The 12,402-nt window shown below is 41.3% G+C and overlaps 1 protein-coding gene across 1 annotated transcript in view; it reads right to left on the bottom strand.

The window, feature by feature from the left end:
• Positions 1-12,402, bottom strand: part of SLC12A2 (solute carrier family 12 (sodium/potassium/chloride transporter), member 2) — a 113,423-nt gene that overhangs the window by 82,170 nt on the left and 18,851 nt on the right. Inside the window, exon 5 of the mRNA XM_010846348.1 lies at positions 12,165-12,402. Coding sequence (XP_010844650.1) covers positions 12,165-12,402 — 238 coding nt within the window. The remainder of the gene's footprint in view (positions 1-12,164) is intronic.

Raw genomic sequence — 12,402 nt, 5'->3', positions numbered from 1 at the left:
TGTATTCAGTGTAATGCCCCCCATACAGACTATGCTCTCAAAACAAAGTATTGTTTTACAGGAATCCAATCTGCTCTGGCTAACAATGGTCTATTAATATCCAGCGGCATTAATGCAGAGCTCAAAACTCAAGTGCCACAGATAAAAGTGGATGCTGTGACCATGTGACTTTACAATGAACCAAGTCAGAACTGCTGATTACAGTCAAAGAATTCAGTCCTCTACCTAGCCCATCTTGTTCAAGACTGAGTTACAACAAAATGCATTAAGAATACTTTAATTTATATATCATTTCAAATTCCATACAACCTGCTAATGTCAACAAACTATAGCTTAAAAGAACATTTTAATTCAAGGTACCAGAAAACTTATTAAGTGATACTGGAAGATATAACTGTATCATTTACATTTTAAATTGTTTTATTTTTAAAATAAGAAGAACCAGAAGTTGTCAAGGATATAAACATGCAACTTAGTGACTTCCTAAATATGTAGTATTAGAAAAGCAATAAACATGGAGAAACACGTGATAACAAAACTTCACCTGGTGCACAGTGTGCACTTAGTAGTTCACATGTTTCCTACGTGAATATATGCTATTTCTCACTATGAATTAACGTCTTTCCCATTTTCTACAGAAGAAAACTGAGGACCTGAGGTGCCAGGTACTCTTTCTAAAGATCATCCAAGTATTAAGTGGAAAGGGCAAGACTTAAACCCCTGACTGACAGTCAACTAACTACGTACGGAAAAAAAAAACTAGGAGAAATTGAAAACAAGATGAGATGACAGAAAGAGAAGAGGAACTAAAGAGCATCTTGATGAAGGTGAAAGGGCAGAGTGAAAAAGCTGGCTTAAGACTCAACGTTCAAAAAACTAAGATCATGGTATCCGGTCCCATCATTTCATGGCAAACAGATCGGGGAAAAAATGGAAACAGTGACAAGCTTTACTTCCTTGGACTCCTAAGTCACTGCAGATGGTGACTGTAGCCATGGAATTAAAAGATGCTTGCTCCTTGGAAGAAAAGCCATGACAAACCTAGATAGCGTATTAAAAAGCAGAGACATCACTTTGCCTACAAAGGTCCGTACAGTCAAAGCTACGGTTTTTCCAGTAGTCATGTACAGATGTGAGAGTTGGAACCATAAAGAAGGCTGAGCACTGACGAACTGATGCTTTTGAACTGTGGTGCTGGAAAAGATTCTTCAGAGTCCCTTGGACAGCAAGGATATCAAACCAGTCAATCCTAAAGGAAATCAATCCTGAATATTCATTGGCAGGACTGATGCTGAAGCTCCAGTACTCTGGCCACCTGATGCGAAGGGCTGACTCACTGGAAGACCCTGATGCTAGAAAAGATTGAGGGCAGGAGGAAAAGGGGCAACAGAGAATGAAATGGTTGGATGGCATCACCAACTCAATGCACATGACTTTGAGCAAGTTCCAGGAGATGAAGGACAGGGAAGCCTGGAGTGCTGCAATCTATGGGGTCACAAAGAGAAGGACACAACTAAGCAACTGAAAAACAACAATACACCTAAGAGTTAAATCCAGACCTTTGATAGTTAGATTCCTATATTAGGATGTTTCAAAATTGACACTCAGCATATCAATAAAAAAAAAACAAAACCCACAACAATGTACTACTGTCATAATGATAACCAAAATCTGTCTAAGACATATTCTTTGGGAGGGAGGAGTAATTTTTTTCCAGGTAAGTCTTTTAAAATTTGGGAATCATTGGTCCAAACAAAAGGAAAGGAAGACAGAAAGTTAGTTTCAAAGAGATGCAGCCTCACCAAGTGTTAGTTAAGTGCTTAGGAAAACCACAGCCTTGCAAAATATAACTGCTACTCCAAGGCCTGAAAACCCACCTCCTCCAAGGACAGACTGGAAGACCAATGCAGACAGTGAGTTAGGAGTGCTCTGAAAATGTAACACTTTATACGGTATTAACAGACTCTTCACAGACTTCCCAACATTAAAGATGAGGAAAGAGATAAAGTCCACTGACTCAACAAATATTTCATTGAGGGCCTGATATGTTTAGACAACTTTATTTAAGGAAGAATATCATGTAAAATTAGGGGGAAAAAGTGACTGTTTTAACAATTTTAAACTAGCGGTGACTATTTAAACGGAAGCACAGGCTAATAGGTTCTCTGTGATGAGGGAAACGCTCTGTATCTTCACTGTCCAGTATGGTGGCCACCAGCCAACATGTGGGTACCGAGCACTCAAAATATGGCTCAAGTACACGTATTTTTAACTTTAGTTTAAACTCAGTTTAACAGCCAAATGTGACTAGTGGTTATAGTATTGAAACGTGAAAGCCCAGATCATAAAAATTACATCCCACTTTTGAGAGATACAGATAAGAAAGGCAGAAGAAATGGGGGGGAAAAAAAAACTTACTGAGTCCTTTTATAAGAAACTTTCTTAAAATTTTTTGAAAAGAATTTTCTGTCGGGAAAAGATCTATCCACACTGTGAAACTGAGGAGTCCAAACCTTTTCTACTTTATTTTCAATGAACTAAAAAACAACTGCCACCAAATAGCAAGAAACAATCCACCAAATAGCAAGAACTTGTATAGGATTAAACTGTGGGACACTGGAATTAACGGGGAGTTAAAATGGCTGTTGCAAGTTCCAGCCTCGTCTCTGCCAGTTATGGGTCTTATGATTTTGGACAGGTAGGTCACTTAGCTCTTTCATGTGCCAACTGGGGCCACACGGCTGTCACATGTCCTTTAGAAATTCTAGATGACGATATAAGGAACATTAAAAGTTTAAGATTCTTCTGCAACATTAATTTATAAAAAAAACAGTTCTATTATTCAACATTTATTGACAGGATCTGCTATGCAGTAGGGACATAATGATAAACAGCCATAGACGTAAGTCTGCTTCTCATGGAGCCTGAAGTCAACTCAAGTTGACTCAAATAACCATCTTAACACACACACACTCCCTCTAATTGAAATAAGTGCTCCAAGAGAAAAGAGATTTGTCCTAGACTGGAGGTTAAAGGCTTCCTCTCCCAGGAAATAAGGACTGAAGTGAAACTTTAAGACTGAAAAGTTTTATCAGTGTGGCGTGAGGGAGAAAGGAGGAAGATTCCTGGATCGTATTACATACTACAAAGGCCCAATGGCCAAAGAAAATACTGTGCTGTTAAGAACAGAAACATTTAAGAGGATGTAGCCCAGAGCTAGACAATGCAGGGCTAGTTTTAAGCCAAGGAATAACATGGTCAATTTTGTTTTAAAAGGATCAGTCTGGGCACAGTAATGATACGGCACAGTGAATAAGAGGAAACCATAAAAGCTTGCTGGAGAGGGACATGCTGCAGTTGTCTAGGATGGCAGCAGCGAGGATGAAAATCATATTTAGAAAATAGAGATGATGCAAAGAACTTGGTGATGACCTGGATACACAGAGAGAAGGGAAAGTGTCAGAGATGACTCAGTCTTCTCACTTGGGCAATGTGATGAATGGCAGTACCATTCAGAAACACAGGACACACTGGAAGAGGGCCTGGGCAGTTTCGTTTTGGGGGGCAGAGGGAGAGAAATAAGTTTATGAGTGTGGGGTGTCTTGAGACATGAAGCAAAAATGTCTAGCAGGCACTGGATGCCCAGGACTCAGAAAGCGCGTATTAATTAGTAAGAGACAAAATCCAGGGAGTAAATAGCCTTCAGGTGATACTAAAAGGTGATATACAGAGATAAGACGACAAAGGAAGAAAGCAAGCCAGAAGCAAGCCTAGAGGAGGGCCAGTTTAGAGACAAAGGAGACTGCAGAAGACTCTGGATTGAAAAAGCCAGAGAGGGAGAAGGAAAATTAAGAGAGTGGTGTTATAGAAGCCAAGGAAGTGTCAAGAAGACTTCAAAAGAATATCAAATGCTGCTGGAAGGCTGAATGCTACTGAGAAAAAAGGTTTGCTGGAATTAGTGATTGAGGATGAAGGAGGTTACCCGTGACTTTTAACAAAAACTATTTAGGTGAAATGATGGGGTAAAAGTCATGGTACAGCAGATGGCCAGGATCCTCATAGTTCCTTTAAGTCTCGCTCTAATGGAGCATAGTCAAGCCTGTCTTCCAAGCCACCTACCTGCAATACAGCTCCGAAATGACTCACACACTAAACTGTTAGAAACTACGTCACTGAAGGAACCAAGTCACACCGACCCAACAAAGAACCACCCAGAGGTTTCTAGTATGCTTACTCTAGATAAATAGCTAGTTTGTCAGTGTTCAGGAACTGCATAGCGAAAATTTCAGACAGAAATTTCTGAGTCCAAGGGTACTATGACTACACCAGCCACAACCAGCTTCTACAGAGATGAGATTCCACCAGCGGTATTTGCTTTTCAGACTTCCCTCTTCTTCTAATCAGAAGTCCCCAAGCTCTTCTGTGGGCTTTAAGTTTTTCATAACAGCTTCGTGCTAAGTTGCTTCAATCATGTCTGACTCTGTGCGACCGTATGGACTATAGCCCGCCAGGCTCCTCTGTCCATGGATTTTGTAATTTCCTCTGTCCATCCCCTTCTCCAGAGGATCTCCCTGACCCGGGGACCAAACCCATGTCTCATGTCTCCTGCCCTGGCAGGCAGGTTCTTTACCATAATAGCTTTGTTGTTGTTGTTCAGTCGCTCAGTTGTGTCTGACTCTTTGCCACCCCACGGACAGCAGTACCCCAGGCTTCGCTGTCCTTCACCATCTCCTGAAACTTGCTCAAACTCATGTCCATTGAGTCAGTGATGCCATCCAACCATTTCATCCTCTGTCGGTTGTCCCCTTCTCCTCCTGCCTTCAATCTTTCCCAGCATCAGCCTCTTTTCTAATGAGTCAGCTCTTTGCATCAGGTGGCCAAAGTACTGGAGCTTCAGCATCAGTCCTTCCAATGAATATTCAAGACTGATTTCCTTTAGGATTGACTGGTTTGATCTCCTTGCAGTTCAAGGGACTCTCGAGAGCCTTCTCCAACACCAAGGGTCAAAAAGAATAAATTCTTTGGGTTCACCCTTCTTTATGGTCCAACTCTCACATCCATACACGTCTACTGGAAAAACCATAGCTTTGACTATACGGATCTTTCTTAATAGCTTTAGGAAAGCACTATTACAGGTTCTAGTGAAAAATGGAAGAATAATAAAGCCAATGGCAGATGATAAATTTAATATTTAATGGGAAACCATTGATATGTTTTTAACTTCGGAAGTTAAGTAGATTTCCTTGTCCATCCCTCACTCCTTCACTTTGTGGAGTCAACTCACTAGTTCCCCACTCCCTTATCCTCTTTGAAAAACTACCAGTTCTCATAAAAACACATTTTTATGCTAGAAATTAAAACCCATTTTCTTAGGTTCTATTACTTCACAAACAAGTAGCTGCAATTTTACAACTATTTGCCCCATTACAGAACTAACTTGTAGGATGAAACCCAATTCTTGAGTCCACTTACCAAACTTGCTCCTCCCAGTCTCTCACCTCTTCATAAACATTGATTCTATTCTCAACAAGGGAAAACTCCTCAAACAGTTGCTAATCTCAAGAATTTCACCTTTTAAATGTAATCAGCATGTAAACACCTGTCATCATATCAAACACTATCACCTTCATAAGTCATCATCATCATAACACTGCTACCTGGTTTCCCAGCTTCCACTCTAAGTGCTGATGGGATACTCCCCACACAGCAATGACAGTGATGTTTTACAACTGTAAGTCAGATCATGTCAAGTCTGCGCTCAGAGCTTCCCATGACTCCCTGCATCACTCAGGGTAAAATTCTAAGTCTTCATCCTGATCTACCAGGTTTCACACTGTTGCTCTTCACTACTGTCCCAGCCTCCCCTATCACTCTCCTACTAGTCACCCCAGTCTTGTTGGTCCCCTTGTTTCTCAGTCACGTCAAGCACACCCCAGGCACACTCCTATCTCAAGGTCCTGGTGTTTGCAGTCCTCTGCTGATTCTTCTCCCAAGGTACTTGCATGAGCTGATCTTTAGCTCCTGTCTAGTGACTGCTCGTGGAGAAGGCAATGGCACCCCACTCCAGTACTCTTGCCTGGAAATTCCATGGACAGAGGAGCCTGGTAGGCTGCAGTTCACAGGGTCACTAAGAGTCGGACACGACTGAGCAACTTTACTTTCACTTTTCACTTTCATGCATTGGAGAAGGAAATGGCAACCCACTCCAGTGTCCCTGGAGAATCCCAGGGACGGGGGAGCCTGGTAGGCTGCTGTCTTTAGGGTCGCACAGAGTCGGACATGACTGAAGCGACTTAGCAGCAGCAGCAGTGACTGCTCGAGTCAGAGCGGGCTTCTCTAACTCGCCTAAAACAGCACCACCCCAGCCATTAGCATCTATCTACCTTTCATTTTCTTCACAGCAGTTATATCGGACTTACTGGCTTACTTCTCCTACAACTGAGATAAAAGCTCTACAATTCTTTTGTGCTCACTGCTGTATCCTCAGCACTCAGAACAGGGCTATTACTGGTGCTCAATCAAGACTTTTTGAATAACTAAAAAATTCATATTCATTTCACTTCAGCATGGAGCCAATCTGATTAGTGTCACAGGCTTTACAAACACATATGAAACATGTAATAAAAAAATTAGTGAAAATGAACACACTCAATACATAAGAACCAAGAAACTCTCTTTTGGTCCTTTAAACTCTGGTCTAACAAGATCGGGAATGTAAGTGTTAACACAAACACATGAAGACATTGATTACAAAAGCAGTACACAGATTTTTTGCCACATTTTAAACCTCAAATTTATCTTTCCTTCTTCCCAGGTAGTCAGTTGGTGTATACTTGGAGAATGTGTACAGTCTTATGGGCAAACCAGACTTCAGCTCTGGTGGCTCTGGTTTAGAGGGTGGTAAAAGTCCACCCTAAAGGAGATTAGTCCTGGGTGTTCACTGGAAGGACTGATGCAGAAGCTGAAACTCCAATACTTTGGCCACCTTATGCGAAGAGTTGACTCACTGGAAAACACCCTGATGCTGGGAGGGATTGGGGGCAGGAGGAGAAGGGGACAACAGAGGATGAGATGGCTGGATGGTATCACCGACTCAATGGACACGAGTTTGAGTTAACTCTGGGAGTTGGTGACGGACAGGGAGGCCTGGCGTGCTGCAATTCATGGGGTTGCAAAGAGTCGGACACGACTGAGCAACTGAACTGAACTGAACTGAAAAGTCGCTCAGCTGAATTCTCCAGGCCAGAATACTGGAGTGGGTAGCCTTTCCCTTCTTCAGGGTATCTTCCCAACCAGGGATCTAACCCAGGTCTCCCGCACTGCAGGCGGATTCTTTACCAGCTGAGCCACAAGGGAAGCCCTTAGAGGGTGGGGGCCCTGGCAAAATCGTGAAATAGTCCAAGTTTGTGCCACACACAAATATTTCTGATGAAGGTCCCACCTTTACTCAACCTGGACCTACTCTACTCCCTATCCCCAGGGATTTGACCCATTCTTCTTCTTCCTGGGTGATCTTCCAAAACTCAAGCTCTGTACTGATATGATTAGCAGTGTGTGGAATTTCTTGTCCAAGACTCAAAACAATCCACTTAGAGTGGTAGCTACACTTGTTTAAAGTCCTTGTTAAGTGGGAGGAACTGATCACCCTGATACACTCAACAAACAAATCTTTATTAACTACCTATTCTCTGTCCAGAGATGAATGAGATACCAGCTCAGGTCCTAGTGAAAGAGACAATCACGTTCGTTAATAATTCCTCCTCTCTTCTTTCAGTTATGTAACCATTCCACTCTCAGGTCAAGATAGAAGAGTGATGTTGGCAACCCCCAACATCCCTGCCATCTCAGAGCAGGCCCAGGGAATACAGAGAAAGAAGAAACAATAATAAACAGGAGCTATGTCCTGGCAACAGTAAAAAAAAAAAAAAAAACAACAAACCTGGGTGTGAATTTCATCTGTACCACTTTCTATGACAGTGGTATTAGGGAATTTCTTCAGGTTCTATGAGCCCATTTTATCATAAGTAAAATGTGTCTAAGACTTATTTCTTAGGAATTAAGTAAAAAAGCAACATGCTTAGTGAAACATGAGACATTTTTCCACATCTGATGTTTTCTATCATACATGTTGAAATTGTCTATCAAATATTTATTTATCATCTGCTTTTTAACTGCTTCTTGTAGGGGCAGAAATCACTACGTCAGTTTTATTCTTTAAAAAAAAAAATCAATTATTGGCATCAGCTTTGAAGACTTTCTGTCCTCTTTAAAATTATTTTCTCTCAGTTTCCCTGACACTGATCTTCTGGCTATTTCTCACCAGCCTAAGAGCTCCTTCTTTATTTCCTTTGCCAGTGTACCCACAATCTGCAGTAGACCTCTAGGCATTCCCCAAGTCAAAGCCCAGACCATGTTTCGTTCTTTTATCTACCCACTTTCCCAAGTAACTTCACGCGTGACTTTAGACCATCAATACATATACACATACATATGTATTTACACATACATACATGTATTTCATATACATATTTCTGCCCCTTCTCCCTCAAAATGATTCTTGGACTAAGACGTCTTACAAGCTACTCAAAAAGCATTCTCTCTTTCCTCCCCAAATCAATGTTCTTTCTCCAGTCTTTCCCATCTTAAGCAAAGTACCACGTATTCAGCTGCTCAGGTCCAAAATCTAGGAGTCAGCTTCTCTTTCATGCCCATATCCAATCCACATACATCGCACTCATTCTGCCCCCAACCCTTGTCGTGTATAATGAGACCACAGCAAAAGCTGCTTCTGTTCTCCCCGCTGCCAATCCCTTCTTCATCCGGCAATCAAAAGATGTTAAAACAGTTCACGTTGCTACGTCATACGAAATCAATCACTTTTCACAACCTTTATAAATAAATCTTATATTGGCTTCCTTATAGTTCTTTGAACACACCACTCTCAGTATCTTCACAGATTTTGTTCCTTTGACCCGGCATGTTGTTCTGCTCTATCATCAGCTTAGCCTTTAAGTTTCAGCTTCAGTGTCACACTTTGTGAAAAAGGCCTCCCCAAACTTAACTAAAATTAGGACCTATTATATCTTCATCAACATTTTATACTCCTCTTTCACAGCACCGGCAGGGGTGGGATTTAATTACATTATTTGTTTGGTTAATGTATGCCTACTAGAGTATGACAGAAGTGAAGTGAAGTGAAGTTGCTCAGTCGTGTCCAACTCTTTGTGACCCCATGGACTATAGCCTACTGGGTTCCTCCATCCTTGGGATGTTCCAGGCAAGAGTACTGGAGTGGGGTGCCATTTAGTCAGTCTCTATTTTGCTAATCACTGCATCGTTCCCTAGTGCCACAGTCATGTGATCTACACCTAAGAAACTCTTCTCCCTAATAAATATTTGCTAAATGGGGGACTCATGAGTCCTGGCCCTAGAATGGCTGTGTAATACAGCAAGATGCACCTTGATTATTTAACTATTCCTCCTCAGCTGGATTTTTAGGCAAAATGCTTTAAAAAGTTACAGCGCTAGGCAAAGAAAGGAACTCAAGTAACGGAAGACAGTGTAGTCCTCTCCACCAACAAGTTCCTGGAGTGCTTTTCTTTTACTTTTTATTCTTCCATAGTTCCCAGCACAGACTTAGATCCATGGTAGATAATGAAGAACCCAGTGACCTGACCAGACTCCAGTCAATCAAGAGCTAGGATTAAATGCTATAGAATTCTGAGCACTGTGATTTCATCTAAGGCTACAAGCAGTAGAAAAGATTTTAATGAGTAAAAGTCAATCTAAAAAGTGAAGAACAACATTTGGGAATCTTGCCAACCTGTACTATCAGCCTCACCCTGCCCTCCTTCAATAGCGGTTTATCTATGGCCAGATTGGTACTCCTTAACACGACACGTCTCTTTAATCTGTTTGCTAATTTCTAAACAAAACTATCTTCAAGATGAGGTTCTGTACTTACTTAACCTAATAAACCTTTTCACTGCCCATAAAGGACCTGAATAGTAAAAGGTAAAAAACTACAAAGAACTTATTATACCACATGCTGCACAAATGAAACTCTGAACGTAACATCTTAGTTACCACAATTCATTGAAAATTGTAGAGATTAAACGAATCTTAAAAGTGAAATCCTAAAGCTTAACTATGTACTTTAAATTTTTTTTTTTTGGCTGCAGCACACAACATATGAGATCTTAGGTCCGTGACCAGGGATTGAAGTCCTGCCCCCTGCATTGGAAGTCCAGAGTCCTAATCACCAGACCACCAGGGAAGTTCCTAACTATTTACTTTATGAAGGGCCAATATAAGACTGAAATAGTGACTGCACTAGCCATTATTTTGCTGGTACTGAACAAGGGCCTTTGTGTACATTTTTTCCTCTAATCTTCAAAATAACTCTGAAAGATGAGGAAGCTGAGGTTGATAGCCTAGGTGACTTCTTCAACTACTGCACCTCTAAACAACGCAGGTGTTCTTGCTCACACATTGTAAGCCGACCAGAAACACCAAACAAAACCCTGAAATTCTGGGACAACTAGAAGTGATTTCCTATTTAGAGAATTTAATTTAAAATAACAAAAACTTTCCCAGGAAGCATACAAGATCAAGGTATATAATAATATCCTTCCATAAAAAAAGCCTTTAAGACTTATGCATAAATATAGACTGTTTTACTACTCAACTAAGGGCTTTGATGAAATAAATCTGAAAATATCTATATAGTATTTTCAATAATAAAAATGCTCTAACAAAAGGGGAATTACCAGCTACATAAACCAGCTACATAATCTACTTTATAAGGACTATATAAGGAATTTTGAAAAAAAAGAATAGATTTAAGAGAAACAACAGAAATATGAATAAAATTTTTTAAAAAATGTTTTCTTCTGAAATGACAAAATACCATAACGGAATGAAAGGAATAGTATTACCCAAAGTTAAATGATGCCAGGCTTTTAAACAATCGATACACTATAAGGGTTGGGACCTCAGTAATTATCTCAATGAATATGTCACATTTTCAAACACTGGGACAGGTGTGTATAAAATGACTGTATGACATCAAATAATCATATCCAAAAGAAATTACACACTTTCTGTATTTCTATTTCAACTTTTTGACACTATGATCACATCAATCTACATGGTACTACTAACTCAGCATTCACAAATTCCATCAATGTAGTCATTATACACTTGTAAAGGCAGACCTCAAGTAATCGAAGTTATAAAAAAAGTTAATTATTAATCAAATCTCAAAAGCATCAATGTTATCTCAAAAGAACGATTTTGTACCCTGAAGAAATAAAAAGTCTTATGGGGTCATAAAAAATAGAATTACAAAAATCAATAGTTTATAGGGATGGCTTTCCGTTCACGAAGTGTAACTACTTACGCAAGACCCCAAAAGGTCTTTTCTAGATAGACATCCTCCCCAAGTCTCCTGTTTTTCTCTCCCTCTCCCTCTTTTATACTCTGCCCACTCCACCCCCTTTTTGATGTGACCCTCTTCCAAAAGGTTTGCATTATAAAAGGTGGATTTATGCTATTATCAAGAACAGCTTGTCCCAAGATTTAAGATTTCTATGATCTTTGCACATTCAAGATTGCAGGAACAGAGCTTTAATAATTCATAGACCACAAACACACGCTGCTAAGGCTTTCCCTTCAAACACTAACGTTCCCACTCTTGGGAGCCCTAATGGGTATACAGAAGGCATACAATACAACCTTTAAAAAAAGACACGGATGGCAGGTTCTCTCCACTCTCTCCTGAGAAATGTCCTCAACTAAACCTCCCTCACATTCCCTTGTCCGGACCTAAAAGCACAACTGTCATTCAGAGGGATGGTAATTGTTAAGCGTGGGTAAGGAGAAAAAAAAAGCATAACTAGATACACAACTGGATGGGGAGATTGTTAAAAGCAGCCTCTCCTGTATCACGTAACTAGCCTAACCCGCTGCAAACTTTCAAGATATTAAGTTACATTCCTATGCAATTCCACCCTTGACAGCTGAATCCAGAGATGCCAGCGAGTCGTGCACGTCCATTCCCGTCGCCTTACCCGTGGAGAGCCGGCGGCTGTGTCCCGCGGTCAGCGCGAACCAGAGGCTGGGGAGGAGGGGAGGGCTGCAGGGAGAGGGCCAGGAGAGCTCACCTTTTCCAACTCATCGTGTAGTTCCGCCAGGCTGGGCCGGAGCAGCTTCTCGCCTAGCTGCGCTGCCGTGTGCCGATAGTGGTCGATCCTGGGCACGGCGTCCATAGTGTTGTGGCCGAAGGTGCGCAGGTAGTAGGTGTTGGTGTGGGTGTCATAGTAGTAGTGCTGGTGGTGCCCACTGCCGCCGCCGCCGCCGCCCGAGTGCAGGCTGCTCCCCTCGCTCAGCACCGTGTCCCCG

This window comes from Bison bison, unplaced genomic scaffold (assembly GCF_000754665.1).
Source record: "Bison bison bison isolate TAMUID 2011002044 unplaced genomic scaffold, Bison_UMD1.0 scf7180017864235, whole genome shotgun sequence".
Lineage (NCBI taxonomy): Eukaryota > Metazoa > Chordata > Mammalia > Artiodactyla > Bovidae > Bison > Bison bison.
Note: the sequence above shows the minus strand (reverse complement) of the source record. Positions and strands in the feature narration are given on the sequence as shown.